This window comes from Petromyzon marinus, chromosome 75 (assembly GCF_048934315.1).
Source record: "Petromyzon marinus isolate PM22_M1 ecotype Great Lakes invasive population chromosome 75, UKy_Petmar_22M1.pri1.0, whole genome shotgun sequence".
NCBI classification, from domain to species: Eukaryota; Metazoa; Chordata; class Hyperoartia; order Petromyzontiformes; family Petromyzontidae; genus Petromyzon; species Petromyzon marinus.
In genome coordinates this window covers 3405311-3431163 of record NC_133741.1, presented here as the reverse complement: position 1 = coordinate 3431163, position 25853 = coordinate 3405311, and the positions used below count along the sequence as shown (strand labels likewise).

The 25853-nt window shown below is 52.2% G+C and overlaps 1 protein-coding gene across 1 annotated transcript in view; it reads right to left on the bottom strand.

Moving 5' to 3' along the window:
* Positions 1-25271, bottom strand: part of LOC142907193 (uncharacterized) — a 94112-nt gene extending 68841 nt beyond the window's left edge. Inside the window, exons 1-2 of the mRNA XM_076056450.1 lie at positions 25159-25271; positions 22972-23240 (exon numbers count right to left, since the gene is read on the bottom strand). Coding sequence (XP_075912565.1) covers positions 22972-23240; positions 25159-25271 — 382 coding nt within the window. The remainder of the gene's footprint in view (positions 1-22971; positions 23241-25158) is intronic.
* Positions 25272-25853: the final 582 nt, after the last annotated feature.

Sequence of the window (25853 nt, the reverse complement as noted above, 5' to 3'; positions counted from 1 at the left end):
TGAGACACTGGGTAGTGAGACAGTGAGACTCTGGGTAGTGAGACAGTGAGACTCTGGGTAGTGAGACAGCGAGACTCTGGGTAGTGAGACAGTGAGACACTGGGTAGTGAGACACTGGGTAGTAAGGCAGTGAGACACTGGGTAGTGAGACAGTGAGACACTGGGTAGTGAGACAGTGAGACTCTGGGTAGTGAGACACTGGGTAGTGAGGTAGTGAGACACTGGGTAGTGAGACACTGGGTAGTGAGACATGGGTAGTGAGACACTGTGTAGTGAGACACTGGGTAGTGAGACACTGGGGTAGTGAGACACTGGGGTAGTGAGACACGGGGGTAGTGAGACACTGCTAGTGAGACACTGGGTAGTGAGACACTGGGTAGTGAGACCCTGGGTAGTAAGACACTGCTAGTCAGACACTGGTAGTGAGACATTGGGTAGTGAGACACTGGGGTAGTGAGACACTGGGGTAGTGAGACACTGGGTAGCGAGACGCTGGGTAGTGAGACGCTGGGTAGTGAGACATTGGGTAGTGAGACACTGGGTAGTGAGACACTGGGTAGTGAGGCAGTGAGACACTGGGTAGTGAGACAGTGAGACACTGCGTAGTGAGACAGTGAGACTCTGGGTAGTGAGACACTGGGTAGTGAGGCAGTGAGACTCTGGGTAGTGAGACAGTGAGACACGGGGTAGTGAGACACTGGGTAGTGAGACACTGGGTAGTGAGACACGGGTAGTGAAACACTGTGTAGTGAGACACTGGGTAGTGAGACACTGGGTAGTGAGACACTCGGTAGTGAGACACTGCTAGTGAGACACTGGGTAGTGAGACACTGGGGTAGTGAGACTCTGGGGTAGTGAGACACTGCTAGTGAGACACGGGTAGTGAAACACTGTGCAGTGAGACACTGGGTAGTGAGACACTGGGTAGTGAGACACTCGGTAGTGAGACACTGCTAGTCAGACGCTGGGTAGTGAGACACTGGGGTAGTGAGACACTGGGTAGTGAGACACTGGGTAGAGAGACACTGGGGTAGTGATACACTGGGTAGTGAGACCCTGGGTAGTAAGACACTGGGTAGTGAGACATTGGGTAGTGAGACACTGGGTAGTGAGACACTGGGTAGTGAGACATTGGGTAGTGAGACACTGGGTAGTGAGACACTGCTAGTCAGACACTGCTAGTGAGACACTGGGTAGTGAGACACTGAATGGTGAGACACATGTAGTGAGAGACTGGGTAATGAAACACTGGTAATGAGACTCTGGGTAGTGAGACAGTGAGACACTGGGTAGTGAGACAGTGAGACTCTGGGTAGTGAGACAGTGAGACTCTGGGTAATGAGACAGTGAGACACTGGGTAGTGAGACAGTGAGACTCTGGGTAGTGAGACAGTGAGACTCTGGGTAGTGAGACAGCGAGACTCTGGGTAGTGAGACAGTGAGACACTGGGTAGTGAGACACTGGGTAGTGAGGCAGTGAGACACTGGGTAGTGAGACAGTGAGACACTGGGTAGTGAGACAGTGAGACTCTGGGTAGTGAGACACTGGGTAGTGAGGCAGTGAGACTCTGGGTAGTGAGACAGTGAGACACTGGGTAGTGAGACACTGGGTAGTGAGACACTGGGTAGTGAGACACGGGTTGTGAAACACTGTGTAGTGAGACACTGGGTAGTGAGACACTGGGTAGTGAGACACTCGGTAGTGAGACACTGCTAGTGAGACACTGTGTAGTGAGACACTGGGGTAGTGAGACACTGGGGTAGTGAGACACTGGGGTAGTGAGACACTGGGGTAGTGAGACACTGGGTAGTGAGACACAGGTAGTCAGACACTGGTAGTGAGACATTGGGTAGTGAGACACTGGGTAGTGATACACTGCTAGTCAGACACTGCTAGTGAGACACTGGGTAGTGAGACACTGAATGGTGAGACACATGTAGTGAGAGACTGGGTAATGAAACACTGGTAATGAGACTCTGGGTAGTGAGACAGTGAGACTCTGGGTAGTGAGACAGTGAGACTCTGGGTAATGAGACAGTGAGGCACTGGGTAGTGAGACAGTGAGACTCTGGGTAGTGAGACAGTGAGACACTGGGTAGTGAGACAGTGAGACTCTGGGTAGTGAGACAGTGAGACTCTGGGTAGTGAGACAGCGAGACTCTGGGTAGTGAGACAGTGAGACACTGGGTAGTGAGACACTGGGTAGTAAGGCAGTGAGACACTGGGTAGTGAGACAGTGAGACACTGGGTAGTGAGACAGTGAGACTCTGGGTAGTGAGACACTGGGTAGTGAGGTAGTGAGACACTGGGTAGTGAGACACTGGGTAGTGAGACATGGGTAGTGAAACACTGTGTAGTGAGACACTGGGTAGTGAGACACTGGGGTAGTGAGACACTGGGGTAGTGAGACACGGGGGTAGTGAGACACTGCTAGTGAGACACTGGGTAGTGAGACACTGGGTAGTGAGACCCTGGGTAGTAAGACACTGCTAGTCAGACACTGGTAGTGAGACATTGGGTAGTGAGACACTGGGGTAGTGAGACACTGGGGTAGTGAGACACTGGGTAGCGAGACGCTGGGTAGTGAGACGCTGGGTAGTGAGACATTGGGTAGTGAGACACTGGGTAGTGAGACACTGGGTAGTGAGGCAGTGAGACACTGGGTAGTGAGACAGTGAGACACTGCGTAGTGAGACAGTGAGACTCTGGGTAGTGAGACACTGGGTAGTGAGGCAGTGAGACTCTGGGTAGTGAGACAGTGAGACACGGGGTAGTGAGACACTGGGTAGTGAGACACTGGGTAGTGAGACACGGGTAGTGAAACACTGTGTAGTGAGACACTGGGTAGTGAGACACTGGGTAGTGAGACACTCGGTAGTGAGACACTGCTAGTGAGACACTGGGTAGTGAGACACTGGGGTAGTGAGACTCTGGGGTAGTGAGACACTGCTAGTGAGACACGGGTAGTGAAACACTGTGCAGTGAGACACTGGGTAGTGAGACACTGGGTAGTGAGTCACTCGGTAGTGAGACACTGCTAGTCAGACGCTGGGTAGTGAGACACTGGGGTAGTGAGACACTGGGTAGTGAGACACTGGGTAGAGAGACACTGGGGTAGTGAGACACTGGGTAGTGAGGCAGTGAGACACTGGGTAGTGAGACAGTGAGACACTGGGTAGTGAGACAGTGAGACTCTGGGTAGTGAGACACTGGGTAGTGAGGCAGTGAGACTCTGGGTAGTGAGACAGTGAGACACTGGGTAGTGAGACACTGGGTAGTGAGACACTGGGTAGTGAGACACGGGTAGTGAAACACTGTGTAGTGAGACACTGGGTAGTGAGACACTGGGTAGTGAGACACTCGGTAGTGAGACACTGCTAGTGAGACACTGTGTAGTGAGACACTGGGGTAGTGAGACACTGGGGTAGTGAGACACTGGGGTAGTGAGACACTGGGGTAGTGAGACACTGGGTAGTGAGACACAGGTAGTCAGACACTGGTAGTGAGACATTGGGTAGTGAGACACTGGGTAGTGATACACTGCTAGTCAGACACTGCTAGTGAGACACTGGGTAGTGAGACACTGAATGGTGAGACACATGTAGTGAGAGACTGGGTAATGAAACACTGGTAATGAGACTCTGGGTAGTGAGACAGTGAGACTCTGGGTAGTGAGACAGTGAGACTCTGGGTAATGAGACAGTGAGGCACTGGGTAGTGAGACACTGGGTAGTGAGACAGTGAGACTCTGGGTAGTGAGACAGTGAGACACTGGGTAGTGAGACAGTGAGACTCTGGGTAGTGAGACAGTGAGACTCTGGGTAGTGAGACAGCGAGACTCTGGGTAGTGAGACAGTGAGACACTGGGTAGTGAGACACTGGGTAGTAAGGCAGTGAGACACTGGGTAGTGAGACAGTGAGACACTGGGTAGTGAGACAGTGAGACTCTGGGTAGTGAGACACTGGGTAGTGAGGTAGTGAGACACTGGGTAGTGAGACACTGGGTAGTGAGACATGGGTAGTGAAACACTGTGTAGTGAGACACTGGGTAGTGAGACACTGGGGTAGTGAGACACTGGGGTAGTGAGACACGGGGGTAGTGAGACACTGCTAGTGAGACACTGGGTAGTGAGACACTGGGTAGTGAGACCCTGGGTAGTAAGACACTGCTAGTCAGACACTGGTAGTGAGACATTGGGTAGTGAGACACTGGGGTAGTGAGACACTGGGGTAGTGAGACACTGGGTAGCGAGACGCTGGGTAGTGAGACGCTGGGTAGTGAGACATTGGGTAGTGAGACACTGGGTAGTGAGACACTGGGTAGTGAGGCAGTGAGACACTGGGTAGTGAGACAGTGAGACACTGCGTAGTGAGACAGTGAGACTCTGGGTAGTGAGACACTGGGTAGTGAGGCAGTGAGACTCTGGGTAGTGAGACAGTGAGACACGGGGTAGTGAGACACTGGGTAGTGAGACACTGGGTAGTGAGACACGGGTAGTGAAACACTGTGTAGTGAGACACTGGGTAGTGAGACACTGGGTAGTGAGACACTCGGTAGTGAGACACTGCTAGTGAGACACTGGGTAGTGAGACACTGGGGTAGTGAGACTCTGGGGTAGTGAGACACTGCTAGTGAGACACGGGTAGTGAAACACTGTGCAGTGAGACACTGGGTAGTGAGACACTGGGTAGTGAGACACTCGGTAGTGAGACACTGCTAGTCAGACGCTGGGTAGTGAGACACTGGGGTAGTGAGACACTGGGTAGTGAGACACTGGGTAGAGAGACACTGGGGTAGTGAGACACTGGGTAGTGAGACCCTGGGTAGTAAGACACTGGGTAGTGAGACATTGGGTAGTGAGACACTGGGTAGTGAGACATTGGGTAGTGAGACACTGGGTAGTGAGACACTGCTAGTCAGACACTGCTAGTGAGACACTGGGTAGTGAGACACTGAATGGTGAGACACATGTAGTGAGAGACTGGGTAATGAAACACTGGTAATGAGACTCTAGGTAGTGAGACAGTGAGACACTGGGTAGTGAGACAGTGAGACTCTGGGTAGTGAGACAGTGAGACTCTGGGTAATGAGACAGTGAGACACTGGGTAGTGAGACAGTGAGACTCTGGGTAGTGAGACAGTGAGACTCTGGGTAGTGAGACAGCGAGACTCTGGGTAGTGAGACAGTGAGACACTGGGTAGTGAGACACTGGGTAGTGAGGCAGTGAGACACTGGGTAGTGAGACAGTGAGACACTGGGTAGTGAGACAGTGAGACTCTGGGTAGTGAGACACTGGGTAGTGAGGCAGTGAGACTCTGGGTAGTGAGACAGTGAGACACTGGGTAGTGAGACACTGGGTAGTGAGACACTGGGTAGTGAGACACGGGTAGTGAAACACTGTGTAGTGAGACACTGGGTAGTGAGACACTGGGTAGTGAGACACTCGGTAGTGAGACACTGCTAGTGAGACACTGTGTAGTGAGACACTGGGGTAGTGAGACACTGGGGTAGTGAGACACTGGGGTAGTGAGACACTGGGTAGTGAGACACAGGTAGTCAGACACTGGTAGTGAGACATTGGGTAGTGAGACACTGGGTAGTGATACACTGCTAGTCAGACACTGCTAGTGAGACACTGGGTAGTGAGACACTGAATGGTGAGACACATGTAGTGAGAGACTGGGTAATGAAACACTGGTAATGAGACTCTGGGTAGTGAGACAGTGAGACTCTGGGTAGTGAGACAGTGAGACTCTGGGTAATGAGACAGTGAGGCACTGGGTAGTGAGACACTGGGTAGTGAGACAGTGAGACTCTGGGTAGTGAGACAGTGAGACACTGGGTAGTGAGACAGTGAGACTCTGGGTAGTGAGACAGTGAGACTCTGGGTAGTGAGACAGCGAGACTCTGGGTAGTGAGACAGTGAGACACTGGGTAGTGAGACACTGGGTAGTAAGGCAGTGAGACACTGGGTAGTGAGACAGTGAGACACTGGGTAGTGAGACAGTGAGACTCTGGGTAGTGAGACACTGGGTAGTGAGGTAGTGAGACACTGGGTAGTGAGACACTGGGTAGTGAGACATGGGTAGTGAAACACTGTGTAGTGAGACACTGGGTAGTGAGACACTGGGGTAGTGAGACACTGGGTAGTGAGACACTGGGTAGTGAGACACTGGGTAGTGAGACACGGGTAGTGAAACACTGTGTAGTGAGACACTGGGTAGTGAGACACTGGGTAGTCAGACACTGGTAGTGAGACATTGGGTAGTGAGACACTGGGGTAGTGAGACACTGGGGTAGTGAGACACTGGGTAGCGAGACGCTGGGTAGTGAGACGCTGGGTAGTGAGACATTGGGTAGTGAGACACTGGGTAGTGAGACACTGGGTAGTGAGGCAGTGAGACACTGGGTAGTGAGACAGTGAGACACTGCGTAGTGAGACAGTGAGACTCTGGGTAGTGCGACACTGGGTAGTGAGGCAGTGAGACTCTGGGTAGTGAGACAGTGAGACACGGGGTAGTGAGACACTGGGTAGTGAGACACTGGGTAGTGAGACACGGGTAGTGAAACACTGTGTAGTGAGACACTGGGTAGTGAGACACTGGGTAGTGAGACACTCGGTAGTGAGACACTGCTAGTGAGACACTGGGTAGTGAGACACTGGGGTAGTGAGACTCTGGGGTAGTGAGACACTGCTAGTGAGACACGGGTAGTGAAACACTGTGCAGTGAGACACTGGGTAGTGAGACACTGGGTAGTGAGACACTCGGTAGTGAGACACTGCTAGTCAGACGCTGGGTAGTGAGACACTGGGGTAGTGAGACACTGGGTAGTGAGACACTGGGTAGAGAGACACTGGGGTAGTGAGACACTGGGTAGTGAGACACTGCTAGTCAGACACTGCTAGTGAGACACTGGGTAGTGAGACACTGAATGGTGAGACACATGTAGTGAGAGACTGGGTAATGAAACACTGGTAATGAGACTCTAGGTAGTGAGACAGTGAGACACTGGGTAGTGAGGCAGTGAGACACTGGGTAGTGAGACAGTGAGACACTGGGTAGTGAGACAGTGAGACTCTGGGTAGTGAGACACTGGGTAGTGAGGCAGTGAGACTCTGGGTAGTGAGACAGTGAGACACTGGGTAGTGAGACACTGGGTAGTGAGACACTGGGTAGTGAGACACGGGTAGTGAAACACTGTGTAGTGAGACACTGGGTAGTGAGACACTGGGTAGTGAGACACTCGGTAGTGAGACACTGCTAGTGAGACACTGTGTAGTGAGACACTGGGGTAGTGAGACACTGGGGTAGTGAGACACTGGGGTAGTGAGACACTGGGTAGTGAGACACAGGTAGTCAGACACTGGTAGTGAGACATTGGGTAGTGAGACACTGGGTAGTGATACACTGCTAGTCAGACACTGCTAGTGAGACACTGGGTAGTGAGACACTGAATGGTGAGACACATGTAGTGAGAGACTGGGTAATGAAACACTGGTAATGAGACTCTGGGTAGTGAGACAGTGAGACTCTGGGTAGTGAGACAGTGAGACTCTGGGTAATGAGACAGTGAGGCACTGGGTAGTGAGACACTGGGTAGTGAGACAGTGAGACTCTGGGTAGTGAGACAGTGAGACACTGGGTAGTGAGACAGTGAGACTCTGGGTAGTGAGACAGTGAGACTCTGGGTAGTGAGACAGCGAGACTCTGGGTAGTGAGACAGTGAGACACTGGGTAGTGAGACACTGGGTAGTAAGGCAGTGAGACACTGGGTAGTGAGACAGTGAGACACTGGGTAGTGAGACAGTGAGACTCTGGGTAGTGAGACACTGGGTAGTGAGGTAGTGAGACACTGGGTAGTGAGACACTGGGTAGTGAGACATGGGTAGTGAAACACTGTGTAGTGAGACACTGGGTAGTGAGACACTGGGGTAGTGAGACACTGGGTAGTGAGACACTGGGTAGTGAGACACTGGGTAGTGAGACACGGGTAGTGAAACACTGTGTAGTGAGACACTGGGTAGTGAGACACTGGGTAGTCAGACACTGGTAGTGAGACATTGGGTAGTGAGACACTGGGGTAGTGAGACACTGGGGTAGTGAGACACTGGGTAGCGAGACGCTGGGTAGTGAGACGCTGGGTAGTGAGACATTGGGTAGTGAGACACTGGGTAGTGAGACACTGGGTAGTGAGGCAGTGAGACACTGGGTAGTGAGACAGTGAGACACTGCGTAGTGAGACAGTGAGACTCTGGGTAGTGCGACACTGGGTAGTGAGGCAGTGAGACTCTGGGTAGTGAGACAGTGAGACACGGGGTAGTGAGACACTGGGTAGTGAGACACTGGGTAGTGAGACACGGGTAGTGAAACACTGTGTAGTGAGACACTGGGTAGTGAGACACTGGGTAGTGAGACACTCGGTAGTGAGACACTGCTAGTGAGACACTGGGTAGTGAGACACTGGGGTAGTGAGACTCTGGGGTAGTGAGACACTGCTAGTGAGACACGGGTAGTGAAACACTGTGCAGTGAGACACTGGGTAGTGAGACACTGGGTAGTGAGACACTCGGTAGTGAGACACTGCTAGTCAGACGCTGGGTAGTGAGACACTGGGGTAGTGAGACACTGGGTAGTGAGACACTGGGTAGAGAGACACTGGGGTAGTGAGACACTGGGTAGTGAGACACTGCTAGTCAGACACTGCTAGTGAGACACTGGGTAGTGAGACACTGAATGGTGAGACACATGTAGTGAGAGACTGGGTAATGAAACACTGGTAATGAGACTCTAGGTAGTGAGACAGTGAGACACTGGGTAGTGAGACAGTGAGACTCTGGGTAGTGAGACAGTGAGACTCTGGGTAATGAGACAGTGAGACACTGGGTAGTGAGACAGTGAGACTCTGGGTAGTGAGACAGTGAGACTCTGGGTAGTGAGACAGCAAGACTCTGGGTAGTGAGACAGTGAGACACTGGGTAGTGAGACACTGGGTAGTGAGGCAGTGAGACACTGGGTAGTGAGACAGTGAGACACTGGGTAGTGAGACAGTGATACTCTGGGTAGTGAGACACTGGGTAGTGAGGCAGTGAGACTCTGGGTAGTGAGACAGTGAGACACTGGGTAGTGAGACACTGGGTAGTGAGACACTGGGTAGTGAGACACGGGTAGTGAAACACTGTATAGTGAGACACTGGGTAGTGAGACACTGGGTAGTGAGACACTCGGTAGTGAGACACTGCTAGTGAGACACTGTGTAGTGAGACACTGGGGTAGTGAGACACTGGGGTAGTGAGACACTGGGGTAGTGAGACACTGGGGTAGTGAGACACTGGGTAGTGAGACACAGGTAGTCAGACACTGGTAGTGAGACATTGGGTAGTGAGACACTGGGTAGTGAGACACTGCTAGTCAGACACTGCTAGTGAGACACTGGGTAGTGAGACACTGAATGGTGAGACACATGTAGTGAGAGACTGGGTAATGAAACACTGGTAATGAGACTCTGGGTAGTGAGACAGTGAGACTCTGGGTAGTGAGACAGTGAGACTTTGGGTAATGAGACAGTGAGGCACTGGGTAGTGAGACACTGGGTAGTGAGACAGTGAGACTCTGGGTAGTGAGACAGTGAGACACTGGGTAGTGAGACAGTGAGACTCTGGGTAGTGAGACAGTGAGACTCTGGGTAGTGAGACAGCGAGACTCTGGGTAGTGAGACAGTGAGACACTGGGTAGTGAGACACTGGGTAGTGAGGCAGTGAGACACTGGGTAGTGAGACAGTGAGACACTGGGTAGTGAGACAGTGAGACTCTGGGTAGTGAGACACTGGGTAGTGAGGTAGTGAGACACTGGGTAGTGAGACACTGGGTAGTGAGACACGGGTAGTGAAACACTGTGTAGTGAGACACTGGGTAGTGAGACACTGGGGTAGTGAGACACTGGGGTAGTGAGACACTGGGTAGTGAGACACTGGGTAGTGAGACACGGGGGTAGTGAGACACTGCTAGTGAGACACTGGGTAGTGAGACACTGGGTAGAGAGACACTGGGGTAGTGAGACACTGGGTAGTGAGACCCTGGGTAGTAAGACACTGCTAGTCAGACACTGGTAGTGAGACATTGGGTAGTGAGACACTGGGTAGTGAGACACTGGGTAGTGAGACATTGGGTAGTGAGACACTGTGTAGTGAGACACTGCTAGTCAGACACTGCTAGTGAGACACTGGGTAGTGAGACACTGAATGGTGAGACACTGGGTAGTGAGACACTGAATGGTGAGACATGTAGTGAGAGACTGGGTAATGAAACACTGGTAATGAGACTCTGGGTAGTGAGACAGTGAGACTCTGGGTAGTGAGACAGTGAGACTCTGGGTAGTGAGACAGTGAGACTCTGGGTAATGAGACAGTGAGGCACTGGGTAGTGAGACACTGGGTAGTGAGACAGTGAGACTCTGGGTAGTGAGACAGTGAGACACTGGGTAGTGAGACAGTGAGACTCTGGGTAGTGAGACAGTGAGACACTGGGTAGTGAGACAGTGAGACACTGGGTAGTGAGACTCTGGGTACTGAGACAGCGAGACTCTGGGTAGTGAGACAGCGAGACTCTGGGTAGTGAGATAGTGAGACACTGGGTAGTGAGACACTGGGTAGTGAGGCAGTGAGACTCTGGGTAGTGAGACAGTGAGACACTGGGTAGTGAGACACTGGGTAGTGAGACCCTGGGTAGTAAGACACTGCTAGTCAGACACTGGTAGTGAGACACTGGGTAGTGAGACACTGGGGTAGTGAGACACTGGGGTAGTGAGACACTGGGGTAGTGAGACACTGGGTAGTGAGACGCTGGGTAGTGATACGCTGGGTAGTGAGACATTGGGTAGTGAGACACTGGGTAGTGAGGCAGAGAGACACTGGGTAGTGAGACAGTGAGACACTGCGTAGTGAGACAGTGAGACTCTGGGTAGTGAGACACTGGGTAGTGAGACAGTGAGACACGGGGTAGTGAGACACTGGGTAGTGAGACACTGGGTAGTGAGACACGGGTAGTGAAACACTGTGTAGTGAGACACTGGGTAGTGAGACACTGGGTAGTGAGACACTCGGTAGTGAGACACTGCTAGTGAGACACTGGGTAGTGAGACACTGGGGTAGTGAGACTCTGGGGTAGTGAGACACTGCTAGTGAGACACGGGTAGTGAAACACTGTGTAGTGAGACACTGGGTAGTGAGACACTGGGTAGTGAGACACTCGGTAGTGAGACACTGCTAGTCAGACGCTGGGTAGTGAGACACTGGGGTAGTGAGACACTGGGTAGTGAGACACTGGGTAGAGAGACACTGGGGTAGTGAGACACTGGGTAGTGAGACCCTGGGTAGTAAGACACTGGGTAGTGAGACATTGGGTAGTGAGACACTGGGTAGTGAGACACTGGGTAGTGAGACATTGGGTAGTGAGACACTGGGTAGTGAGACACTGCTAGTCAGACACTGCTAGTGAGACACTGGGTAGTGAGACACTGAATGGTGAGACACATGTAGTGAGAGACTGGGTAATGAAACACTGGTAATGAGACTCTAGGTAGTGAGACAGTGAGACACTGGGTAGTGAGACAGTGAGACTCTGGGTGATGAGACAGTGAGACTCTGGGTAATGAGACAGTGAGACACTGGGTAGTGAGACAGTGAGACTCTGGGTAGTGAGACAGTGAGACTCTGGGTAGTGAGACAGCGAGACTCTGGGTAGTGAGACAGTGAGACACTGGGTAGTGAGACACTGGGTAGTGAGGCAGTGAGACACTGGGTAGTGAGACAGTGAGACACTTGGTAGTGAGACAGTGAGACTCTGGGTAGTGAGACACTGGGTAGTGAGGCAGTGAGACTCTGGGTAGTGAGACAGTGAGACACTGGGTAGTGAGACACTGGGTAGTGAGACACTGGGTAGTGAAACACTGTGTAGTGAGACACTGGGTAGTGAGACACTGGGTAGTGAGACACTCGGTAGTGAGACACTGCTAGTGAGACACTGTGTAGTGAGACACTGGGGTAGTGAGACACTGGGGTAGTGAGACACTGGGGTAGTGAGACACTGAGGTAGTGAGACACTGGGTAGTGAGACACAGGTAGTCAGACACTGGTAGTGAGACATTGGGTAGTGAGACACTGGGTAGTGAGACACTGCTAGTCAGACACTGCTAGTGAGACACTGGGTAGTGAGACACTGAATGGTGAGACACATGTAGTGAGAGACTGGGTAATGAAACACTGGTAATGAGACTCTAGGTAGTGAGACAGTGAGACACTGGGTAGTGAGACAGTGAGACTCTGGGTAGTGAGACAGTGAGACTCTGGGTAATGAGACAGTGAGACACTGGGTAGTGAGACAGTGAGACTCTGGGTAGTGAGACAGTGAGACTCTGGGTAATGAGACAGTGAGGCACTGGGTAGTGAGACACTGGGTAGTGAGACAGTGAGACTCTGGGTAGTGAGACAGTGAGACACTGAGTAGTGAGACAGTGAGACTCTGGGTAGTGAGACAGTGAGACTCTGGGTAGTGAGACAGCGAGACTCTGGGTAGTGAGACAGTGAGACACTGGGTAGTGAGACACTGGGTAGTGAGGCAGTGAGACACTGGGTAGTGAGACAGTGAGACACTGGGTAGTGAGACAGTGAGACTCTGGGTAGTGAGACACTGGGTAGTGAGGTAGTGAGACACTGGGTAGTGAGACACTGGGTAGTGAGACACATGTAGTGAGAGACTGGGTAATGAAACACTGGTAATGAGACTCTAGGTAGTGAGACAGTGAGACACTGGGTAGTGAGACAGTGAGACTCTGGGTAGTGAGACAGTGAGACTCTGGGTAATGAGACAGTGAGACACTGGGTAGTGAGACAGTGAGACTCTGGGTAGTGAGACAGTGAGACTCTGGGTAGTGAGACAGCGAGACTCTGGGTAGTGAGACAGTGAGACACTGGGTAGTGAGACACTGGGTAGTGAGGCAGTGAGACACTGGGTAGTGAGACAGTGAGACACTGGGTAGTGAGACAGTGAGACTCTGGGTAGTGAGACACTGGGTAGTGAGGCAGTGAGACTCTGGGTAGTGAGACAGTGAGACACTGGGTAGTGAGACACTGGGTAGTGAGACACTGGGTAGTGAGACACGGGTAGTGAAACACTGTGTAGTGAGACACTGGGTAGTGAGACACTGGGTAGTGAGACACTCGGTAGTGAGACACTGCTAGTGAGACACTGTGTAGTGAGACACTGGGGTAGTGAGACACTGGGGTAGTGAGACACTGGGGTAGTGAGACACTGGGGTAGTGAGACACTGGGTAGTGAGACACAGGTAGTCAGACACTGGTAGTGAGACATTGGGTAGTGAGACACTGGGTAGTGAGACACTGCTAGTCAGACACTGCTAGTGAGACACTGGGTAGTGAGACACTGAATGGTGAGACACATGTAGTGAGAGACTGGGTAATAAAACACTGGTAATGAGACTCTGGGTAGTGAGACAGTGAGACTCTGGGTAGTGAGACAGTGAGACTCTGGGTAATGAGACAGTGAGGCACTGGGTAGTGAGACACTGGGTAGTGAGACAGTGAGACTCTGGGTAGTGAGACAGTGAGACACTGGGTAGTGAGACAGTGAGACTCTGGGTAGTGAGACAGTGAGACTCTGGGTAGTGAGACAGCGAGACTCTGGGTAGTGAGACAGTGAGACACTGGGTAGTGAGACACTGGGTAGTGAGGCAGTGAGACACTGGGTAGTGAGACAGTGAGACACTAGGTAGTGAGACAGTGAGACTCTGGGTAGTGAGACACTGGGTAGTGAGGTAGTGAGACACTGGGTAGTGAGACACTGGGTAGTGAGACACGGGTAGTGAAACACTGTGTAGTGAGACACTGGGTAGTGAGACACTGGGGTAGTGAGACACTGGGGTAGTGAGACACTGGGTAGTGAGACACTGCGTAGTGAGACACGGGGGTAGTGAGACACTGCTAGTGAGACACTGGGTAGTGAGACACTGGGTAGAGAGACACTGGGGTAGTGAGACACTGGGTAGTGAGACCCTGGGTAGTAAGACACTGCAGTCAGACACTGGTAGTGAGACATTGGGTAGTGAGACACTGGGTAGTGAGACACTGGGTAGTGAGACATTGGGTAGTGAGACACTGTGTAGTGAGACACTGCTAGTCAGACACTGCTACTGAGACACTGGGTAGTGAGACACTGAATGGTGAGACACTGGGTAGTGAGACACTGAATGGTGAGACATGTAGTGAGAGACTGGGTAATGAAACACTGGTAATGAGACTCTGGGTAGTGAGACAGTGAGACTCTGGGTAGTGAGACAGTGAGACTCTGGGTAGTGAGACAGTGAGACTCTGGGTAATGAGACAGTGAGGCACTGGGTAGTGAGACACTGGGTAGTGAGACAGTGAGACTCTGGGTAGTGAGACAGTGAGACACTGGGTAGTGAGACAGTGAGACTCTGGGTAGTGAGACAGTGAGACACTGGGTAGTGAGACAGTGAGACACTGGGTAGTGAGACTCTGGGTACTGAGACAGCGAGACTCTGGGTAGTGAGACAGCGAGACTCTGGGTAGTGAGACACTGGGTAGTGAGGCAGTGAGACTCTGGGTAGTGAGACAGTGAGACACTGGGTAGTGAGACACTGGGTAGTGAGACCCTGGGTAGTAAGACACTGCTAGTCAGACACTGGTAGTGAGACACTGGGTAGTGAGACACTGCGGTAGTGAGACACTGGGGTAGTGAGACACTGGGTAGTGAGACGCTGGGTAGTGAGACGCTGGGTAGTGAGGCATTGGGTAGTGAGACACTGGGTAGTGAGACACTGGGTAGTGAGGCAGTGAGACACTGGGTAGTGAGACAGTGAGACACTGCGTAGTGAGACAGTGAGACTCTGGGTAGTGAGACACTGGGTAGTGAGGCAGTGAGACTCTGGTTAGTGAGACAGTGAAACACGGGGTAGTGAGACACTGGGTAGTGAGACACTGGGTAGTGAGACACGGGTAGTGAAACACTGTGTAGTGAGACACTGGGTAGTGAGACACTGGGTAGTGAGACACTCGGTAGTGAGACACTGCTAGTCAGACGCTGGGTAGTGAGACACTGGGGTATTGAGACACTGGGTAGTGAGACACTGGGTAGAGAGACACTGGGGTAGTGAGACACTGGGTAGTGAGACCCTGGGTAGTAAGACACTGGGTAGTGAGACATTGGGTAGTGAGACACTGGGTAGTGAGACACTGGGTAGTGAGACACTGGGTAGTGAGACACTGCTAGTCAGACACTGCTAGTGAGACACTGGGTAGTGAGACACTGAATGGTGAGACACATGTAGTGAGAGACTGGGTAATGAAACACTGGTAATGAGACTCTAGGTAGTGAGACAGTGAGACACTGGGTAGTGAGACAGTGAGACTCTGGGTAATGAGACAGTGAGACACTGGTTAATGAGACACTGGGTAGTGAGACAGTGAGACTCTGGGTAGTGAGACACTGAGACATTGGGTAGTGAGACAGTGAGACTCTGGGTAGTGAGACAGTGAGACTCTGGGTAGTGAGACAGTGAGACTCTGGGTAGTGAGACAGTGAGACACTGGGTAGTGAGACACTGGGTAGTGAGGCAGTGAGACTCTGGGTAATGAGACAGTGAGACACTGGGTAGTGAGACACTGGGTAGTGAGGCAGTGAGACTCTGGGTAGTGAGACAGTGAGACACTGGGTAGTGAGACACTGGGTAGTGAGACAGTGAGACTCTGGGTAGTGAGACAGTGAGACTCTGCGTAGTGAGACACTGGGCAGTAAGACACCGGGTAGTGAGACACTAGGGTAGTGAGACACTGGGTAGTGAGACACTGGGTAGTGAGACACTGGGGTAGTGAAACACTGGGTAGTGAGACACTGGGTAGTGAGACACTAGGGTAGTGAGACACTGGGTAGTGAGACACTGGGGTAGTGAGACACTGGGTAGTGAGACACTGGGTAGTGAGACACTGGGTAGTGAGACACTACGGTAGTGAGACACTGGGTAGTGAGACACTGGGATAGTGAGACAGTGAGACTCTGGGTAGTGAGACAGTGAGACACTGGGTAGTGAGACAGTGCGACTCTGGGTAGTGAGACACTGGGTAGTGAGGCAGTAAGACTCTGGGTAGTGAGACAGTGAGACACTGGGTAGTGCCACTCTGGGTAGTGAGACACTGGGTAGTGAGGCAGTAAGACTCTGGGTAGTGAGACAGTGAGATTCTGGGTAGTGAGACACTGGTCTGCTGTTGTCTCTGCATATAACATTATTACTCTCATAGCCATGTGTTTGTTTGCGTGTTCACCACAAGTACCGTGTGAGGTTAATGTTGTTTCTTGATTTATTGCGAAAGGTTATCATCTATGTTGGTGTTTGAACACCTCAAAACCACTCTTGTTGTATTGCCAGAAAGGGTGCAAACCTATTGTTACTTTGGAACTGCCAAAAAAAATGGGTCTCATGATACCCATCATTATTTTCATTGTTCTTGTTTCATAACTTTCATACTGGGCACAACAAAATAGAATGCCCCACGGACATCAACTGCTGCTCTCTCCATTCTCATTTCAGTCGTCAACGAGAGCCTGGCCGACACCACAGCCGCCAACACCGCCGCCAACACCGACGCCGCCAACACCGACGCCGCCAACACCACCACCACCGCCAACACCGCCACCAACATCGCCACCACCAACACCACCACCGCCAACACCAACGCCAACACCACCGCCGCCATCACCGCCGCCAACACCGCCGCCAACACCACCACCGCCGCCAACACCGCCAACACCGCCGCCAACACCGCTGCCAACATCACCACCAACAGCACCGCCACCAACACCGCCGCCACCAACACCGCCGCCAACACCGCCAACACCGCCGCCAACACCGCCGCCAACACCGCCACCGCCAACACCGCCACCGCCAACACTGCCACCAACACTGCCACCACCACCGTCACCGCCAACACCGCCAACACCGCCAACACCGCCACCAACACCGCCGCCAACACCACCGCTAACACCGCCAACATCACCGCCAACAGCGCCACCACCAACACCGCCAACAACACCACCAACATCACCACCAACACCACCACCAACACTGCCACTAACACCGCCACCAACACCACCACCAACACTGCCACCAACACTACCACCAACACCGCCGCAAACACCACCGCCAACACCACCACCACACCACCACCGCCAACACCGCCAACACCGCCACCGCCAACACTGCCACCAACACCACCGCTAACACCGCCACCAACACCACCACTAACACCGCCACCACCACCACCACCACCACCGCCAACACCACCACCAACACTGTCGCCAACACTGCCGCCAACACCACTACCAACACCACCGCCGACACCACCGCCAACACTGCCACCAACACCACCGCTAACACCGCCACCACCACTACCACCACCACCGCCAACACCGCCACCAACACCGCCACCAACACCGCCACCAACACCACCACCAACACCACCACCAACACCACCAACACCGCCGCCGCCAACACCGCCACCAACACCACCGCCAACGCCGCCGCCGCCAACGGCACCACCAACACCACCGCCAACACTGCCACCAACACTGCCACCAACCCCACCGCCAACACCACCACCACCGCCAACACTGCCAACACTGCCACCACCGCCAACATTGCCACCACCAACACCACCGCCACCAACACCGCCAACGGCACCACCAACACCGCCACCAACAGCACCGCCAACACCACCACCGCCAACACTGCCACCACCAACACCACCGCCAACACCACCGCCAACACTGCCACCACCAACACCACCGCCAACGGCACCACCGCCAACGGCACCACCACCAACACCGCCAACGGCACCACCACCGGTGAGGCTCTGTCGCCGAGTAAGTGCCAGCGACTCATTGTCGACGAGCGGCTTCCCGCATCGACGCCGGGCACACGAACGGGGGCCGGAGGCCGTCTCCGTTTATTGCTACAAACGACGCCCTGTCTCGATCATGGCACCTCCTTTGCCAGTGCCACAATATAACAATAGGGTTTTTCCCCCTCTTTTTTCTGGCAACGGAACTGAAACCTTTTTGCAAGGAATCATGTCACTGCATTAACAACAATACTCGTGGTCTGAATGCAGACAAAAAACACTGATAATATATGCATTATATTTTTTTAAAATAAAAATAAAATTTCATTTTTTTTAAAGTATTTTATTTTATTTTTTATTTTTTTTTTTTTTTTTTTGTTTTTTTTTAATTTGTTGTTTTTTACGTGACTTTACCGAATAGAGCCAAAGAGTATGGATCCTTGCAGTCGCGGAAGCTTTAAATCTAGAATTTAAATCTCGAATGCATTATATTGTTGGTTCTTTCGGTAAAGTCACGTATAAAGGAAACAATAAAATAATAACAAAAAATATAACACGATAAAATTCTCACGACGTTTGGACTGCAACACAAGCAGCAATCATCATCAGGTGTGAAAAGCACAGCAAGGAAATTTGAAAGGATTTTCTTTGCTGTCGTTTTCACACCCGATGGTGATTGCTGCTTTGTGTTGCAGTCGTAAACGTCGTGATAATTTTATCGTTTTATACTTTTTATTATTTTATTGTTTCCCTTCTACGTGGTGACTTTACCGGAAGAGCCAAGAATAATAATTTTATTGTTATATATTTTTATTATTTTATTGTTTCCCTTCTACGCGGTGACTTTACCGGAAGAACCAAGAATAATAATTTTATTGTTTTACAATAATTGTATTGTTTTATATTTTTTTATTATTTTATTGTTTCCCTTCTACGTGGTGGTGACTTTACCGGAAGAGCCAAGAATAATAATTTTATTGTTTTACAATAATTCTATCGTTTTATATTTTTATTATTTTAGTGTTTCCCTATCTACGCGGTGGTGACTTTACCGAAAGAACCAAGAATAATAATTTTATTGTTTTACAATAATTGTATTGTTTTATATTTTTATTATTTTATTATTTCCCTTCTACGTGGTGGTGACTTTACCGAAAGAACCAAGAATATGAATCCCTGCAGTCACGAAAGCTTTAAATCAAAATGTAATAAATGCATTGTCCTTGAAACTGATTGGTCCACACCAGAGACGGCTTTCTTTCGAGCCTCGTCTCAAACGGTGTTATGCCAGAAGGACGCCACAAGGCGAACAGCTCATTACTCTGATAGTGGCGTTGTCTTTTTAGCTGTTCGCCTTTTTTGGCGTCCTCTGGTCTAACCCCGGTTGAGACGAGGCTCGAAAGGGAGCCGTCTCTGGTTGTGGACCAATCGGTTTCAAGGACAATGCATCGCATATTATCATAGTATGTTTTTTGTTGTTTGTATTTTGACCACAAGTATTGTGGTTAATGCAGTAACATGATTCCTCGCACCAAGGTTTCAGTTTTGTTGCCGGAAGAAAGGGGGAAACCCCTATGATTTTATGAGACATTTACATTTACGTGATATAACCCCCCCAAAAAAACCCCTGTATTATGGATCCTGCAAGGAAATGGTGAAGACTATTTGGCCAAAACGTCCCCCATGCACACTGTAGAACGTGGGATGAGCCCGCCCAATGTTGAGCACTTTCTTGCTCGACCGTCTGGTCGAGCACCAATTGGGTCGAGGCACAAAAGATAAGCCGTCCCTTGGTGTGGATCAATCAGTTTCAAGGACAATGCCACATATATTATCATAGTATGTTTTTTTTTTTCGATTTTAAGCTTTCGTGACTGCAAGGATTCATCTTCTTCGGTTCTTTCGGTAAGGTCACGTAGAATGAGAATGAAATAATTAATTAATAATAAAAAAATAACACAATAAAATTCTCACGACGTTTCGGCCACAACACAAGTGGCCTTCTTGTGATGAATATAATCTAGGGTGGGATACAGAGCACAGACCGCTATAGTGCGTGAGACGATGCGTAACGCCGGGCCTCAAAAAAGACCGAGTAGCATCGAAAAGCATCCAGCAGCATCCCAGTGCCTCATGTGACGATGACGACGACGACGATAATAATGGCTAGGAGATGTTAACTACCTCGCCTGGTATGCAGGAGGTCGTGGGTTCGATCCCGACCCTGACGATGCCTGCTGCTGCTGTTTATGTAGAGTCTGTGTGTTTCTCTCTCTCATAATCACGGTGGCTATGAGATGTTAACTACCTCGCCTGGTATACAGGAGGTCGTGGGTTCGATCCCGACCCTGACGATGCCTGCTGCTGCTGTTTATGTAGAGTCTGTGTGTTTCTCTCTCTCATAATCACGGTGGCTATGAGATGTTAACTACCTCGCCTGGTATACAGGAGGTCGTGGGTTCGATCCCGACCCTGACGATGCCTGCTGCTGCTGTATATGTGGAGTCTGTGTGTGTCTCTCTCTCATCATCACGGTGGGTAGGAGACGTTAACTACCTCGCCTGGTATACAGGAGGTCGTGGGTTCGATCCCGACCCTGACGATGCCTGCTGCTTCTGTATATGTGGAGTTTGTGTGTGTCTCTCTCATCACCACGGTGGCTAGGAGATGTTAACTACCTCGCCTGGTATGCAGGAGGTCGTGGGTTCGATCCCGACCCTGACGCTGCCTGCTGCTGCTGTATATGTGGAGTCTTTGTGTCTCTCTCTCATCACCACGGTGGCTAAGAGATGTTAACTACCTCGCCTGGTATACAGGAGGCCGTGGGTTCGATCCCGACCCTGACGATGCCTGCTGCTGCTGCTGTATATATGGAGTTTGTGTGTCTCTCTCTCCCGGTGGTCGCGTGGATTTTTCCCCGGGTCTCCTCCGGTTTTTCCCTTCCACATTTAGAATCAACGTCGCTACGCGTTGAGAGGGTTTCCACGCGATGATGACAGCGATGATGATGATGAAGCCCACTTCATTGAGCTATCATTTGTGAAAGCCAGGTCGCTTCTGATAAAGAGCGACTACACAGCGGCTCGATGGTGTCCTCACCTGGTTAAATATCAACATCGTTTTAGTTTAATTTGTTGCTGCTACTGATATTGTTGTTGTTCAGATACCTCAATGCCGACCACTGCTCCCGCTGTTCTATCGACCGTCGCGAGTTGGGACTGGAGTGAGTCGCCTCTCGCCACGCCTTGAGCCAGAAAGCAAAACCTCGAGAGATGTTAAGAATAAGAAACAGTGACCGTTGTATGTACGCGTGTGTGAGTGTCGATTTAAAGCTTTCGCGACTGCAGGGATTCATCTTCTTCGGTTCTTTCGGTAAAGTCGCCACCACGTAGAAGGGGAGTAATAAAATGATACAAATATAAAACATTAATAACATAAAATTCTCACGACGTTTCGGCCACAACGCAAGCAGCCGTCCTCAGGTGAAGAAACAGCTGTCGGGAAGACGGCGCTCCAATGTCGTGAGAATTTCCTTTCATTATGTTTTATATTTTGATTATTTTATTATTTCCCTTCTACTTGACTTTACCGAAAGAACCAAGAAGATGTGTATGTGTGTTGAACCCCTTTCTCACCGGACGTGGCCAAGCATGGCTAATCTGAGGTTCGGGGGAGGGACAACAAACTATGGGTCTTTGTGTGAGTCTATGGGTCTTTGTGTGAGTCTGGGTCTCTGTGTGAGTCTATGAGTCTCTGTGTGAGTCTATGAGTCTCTGTGAGGCTGTAAGCCTCTGTGTGAGTCTATGGATCTCAGTGTGGGGAGTCTAAGGGTATGCCTGAATCTATGGGTCTCTGCGTGAGTCTATGGGTCTCCGCGTGAGTCTATGGGTTTCTGTGTGAGTCTGAGCCTCTGCGTGAGTCTATGGGTCTCTGTGTGAGTCTATGGGTCTCTGTGTGAGTCTATGGGTCTCTGTGTGAGTCTATGAGTCTCTGTGTGAGCCTACTGGTATTTGTGTGAGTCTATGGGTCTTTGTGTGAGTCTGGGTCTCTGTGTGAGTCTCTGTGTGAGTCTATGAGTCTCTGTGAGGCTGTAAGCCTCTGTGTGAGTCTATGGATCTCAGTGTGGGGAGTCTATGGGTCTGCCTGAATCTATGGGTCTCCGCGTAAGGCTATGGGTCTCCACGTGAGTCTATGGGTTTCTGTCTGAGTCTATGGGTCTCTGTGTGAGTCTATGGGTCTCCGCGTGAGTCTATGGGTTTCTGTGTGAGTCTATGGGTCTCTGCGTGAGTCTATGGGTCTCTGTGTGAGTCTATGGGTCTCTGTGTGAGTCTATAGGTCTCTGTGTGAGTCTATGGGTCTCTGTGTGAGTCTATGGGTCTCTGTGTGAGTCTATGGGTCTCTGTGTGAGTCTATGGGCCTCTGTGTGAGTCTATGGGTCTCTGTGTGAGTCTATGGGTCTCTGTGTGAGTCTATAGGTCTCTGTGAGTCTATGGATCTCTGTGTGAGTCTATGGGTCTGTGTGTGAGTCTGTGGGTCTCTGTGTGAGTCTATGGGTCTGTATGTGAGAGACTATGGGTTTCTGTGTGAGTCTATGGGTCTCTGTGTGAGTCTACAAGTCTCTGTGTGAGTCTATGTGTCTCTGTGAGCCTGTAAATCTCGGTGTGAGTCTGTGGATCCTAGTGTGAGGAGTCTTTGGGTATCTGTGTGAGTCTATGGGGCTCTGCATGAGTCTATGGGTCTCTGCGTGAGTCTACGAGTCTCTGCGTGAGTCTACACGTCTCTGTGTGAGTCTATGGGTCTCTGTGTGAGTCTGTGGGTCTCTGTGTGAGTCTGTGGGTCTGTGTGAGTCTATGGGTCTCCGCGTGAGTCTATGGGTCTGTATGTGATAGGCTATGGGTCTGTGTGTGAGTCTACGAGTCTCAGCGCGGGTCTACGCGCGCGATGTGTGTGCGTTTGAACTTCTCGTCTCGCCGAATCACCGCGCCGCCTCTGTCTCAACCCGCCGACCCCTGATCTCCCCGGACCCCCACCCCGCGAACCGTCCACGAAGACCCCCAGGTTCGACTCAGCGGCAGCGGCAGCGCGACGCCGTGCCAGGGCCTCCTGGAGCTGCTCCACGGCGGCTCGTGGGGCACCGTCTGCGGCGAGCGCCTCCCGGTGCTGGCCGACGTCGCCTGCCTTAAGCTCGGCTGCGGCCGCTTGGGCCGCCTGCTCAACGGCAGCGACGCCGGCGGAGGCATCGGCGTGGCGCCCGTGGCGTGGTGGAGCATCTCCTGCGCCCGGTGGCAGCCGGCGCCCACCCACTGCGCTGTGACGTCGGCGGGGGCAGATTGCGGCGGCGGCGGCGTCGGCGCGGCGATCGTCCAGTGCACGGGTGAACGAACGTTGGGGTGGGGGTCGCGGTGGGGGTGGGGGCGTGGGTGTGGGTGGGGTGGGGTTGAGTTTGGTGGAGTGGGTGGCGTGGGTGGGGTGGGTGGGGTGGGTGGGGTTGAGTTTGGTGGAGTGGGTGGGGTGGGTGGGGTGGGTGGGGTTGAGTTTGGTGGAGTGGGTGGGGTAGGATTGGGGTTCATTTTGTTGGGCTAGGGCTGGGGTGGATTGGGTTGCGGTGGGGTTGGGTGGGTGTGGTCGGGTGGGTAGGGTGCAGTGGGGTGGCTAGAGTGGGTAGGGTGTTGTTGGGTGGCTAGGGTGGGTAGGGTGTTGTGGGGTGGCTAGGGTGGGTAGGCTGTTGTGGGGTGGCGAGGGTGGGTAGGGTGGCTGGGATGGGTGTGGTGGGTTTTCTGGGTGGGGTTTGGTGGCTAGGGTTAGGATGTTCGATTTTGCAAGCTTGGACAAAGCTCCAGCAAGCAAGAAGACCACGCCACGATGCACACCCCACATAGCACAGTAGTAGCAGCAGTAGTTAGGCCCTGAGTACAATGACATTGCTGGACCTTGCTCCGCATCTACATCGGCTGTGATAATTCCCACGCGATGATGATGTTGATGCCGATGTTGTTGTCGATGATGGCGATGGGTGATGTTGATGATGTTGTTGATGATGCTGTTGATGATGTTGATGACGGTGATGATGCTGGCGGGTGTATGTTGGTGATGATGCATACCGATGCTGTTGACGTTGTTGTTGATGATGCTGACGTCGTTGACGCTATTTATTACGTTGGTGCTGATGTTGTTGACGCTATTTATTAATGTTGATGTTGTTGACGCTGCTGCTGCTGCTGCTACTGTTGTCTCCCATCGCCTTCTCTATCCTCCCCACAGGCGCCGTGCTCCGTCTCTCCGGTGACCCTGGCACTTGCTCGGGCTCCGTGCAGTATTTCTCCAACGGCTCTTGGCACGACGTCTGTGCCTCCTCCTCCACTCCCTCCTCCTCCTTCTCCTCCACGTCCTCCTACACCTCTTCCTACCCCTCCACACCTCCCACCACCACCACCACCTCGAACCTCACGGCCGAAAACTCCACGACCACCACCACCTCATCACCCGTCTCCACCTCCTCACCCACCGGCGCCTCCTCCTCGAACCTCACGGCCGAAAACTCCACCACCACCACCGCCACCACCACCTCATCATCATCCTCCACCTCCTCCACCACCTCCACAACCTCGAACCTCACGGCCGAAAACTCCACCACCACCGCCACCACCACCAACACCACCGCCACCACCCCATCCTCCACCACTACCACCTCCACAACCTCGAACCTCACGGCCGAAAACTCCACCACCACCGCCACCACCTCATCATCCTCCACCTCATCATCCTCCAACTCGAACCTCACGGCTGAAAACTCCACCACCACCGCCACCACCACATCATCCTCCACTTCGAACCTCACTGCCGACAACACCACCACCACCAACACCGCCACCACCCCATCCTCCACCACCACCAACACCACCACCACCACCACCACCACCCCATCCTCCACCACTACCACCTCAACAACCTCGAACCTCACGGCCGAAAACTCCACCATCACCGCCACCACCTCATCATCCTCCACCTCATCATCCTCCACCTCGAACCTCACGGCTGAAAACTCCACCACCACCTCCACCACCTCATCATCCTCCACCTCATCATCCTCCACTTCGAACCTCACGGCCGAAAACTCCACCACCACCGCCACCAACACCACCGCCACCACCACATCATCCTCCACCTCGAACCTCACGGCCGACACCACCACCACCCCATCCTCCACCACCTCCACAACCGCGAACCTCACGGCCGACGTGGTCTGCCGTCTGCTTGGGTGCGGCAGCGGAGCTTGGAGCGTCGTCGACTCCCGACCTTCGATGGCCAACTCCTCGACCTCCTCGTCAGCCCGACCCATTGGGCTCTCCTGTCGGGGTGACGAGAGTAGCGTATTCGACTGCCAACTCGGCGGCCAGGACAAGTGCCCGGGCAGTGGCGCCTTGCACGTGGTGTGCGCAGGTGAATGCCTCAATAGTGGCTCGGACGGTAGCAGCAGCAGCAGCAACACCAGCAAGGTGTGACATTTTGAAACGTTTACGAAAGGAAGAATAGAACGGCATGGGGAGAGGGAGAGATAGAGAGAGAGAGGGGCAGACGTCAAATATACAGCAGCGGCGGGCATCGTCAGCTGTCGGGATCGAACCCACGAACTTCCTTCATACCGTATCTTAGCCACTGTAATGAGAGAGACACACACACAGAGTTCAAATATACAGCAGCGGCAGGCATCATCAGGGTCTGGATCGAACCCACGAACTTCCTGCATACCGTATCTTAGCCACTGGTAATGAGAGAGACACACACACAGACTTCAAATATACAGTGGCAGGCATCATCAGGGTCTGGATCGAACCCACGAACTTCCTGCATACCGTATCTTAGCCACTGCAATGAGAGAGACACACACAGACTTCAAATATACAGCAGCGGGCATCGTCAG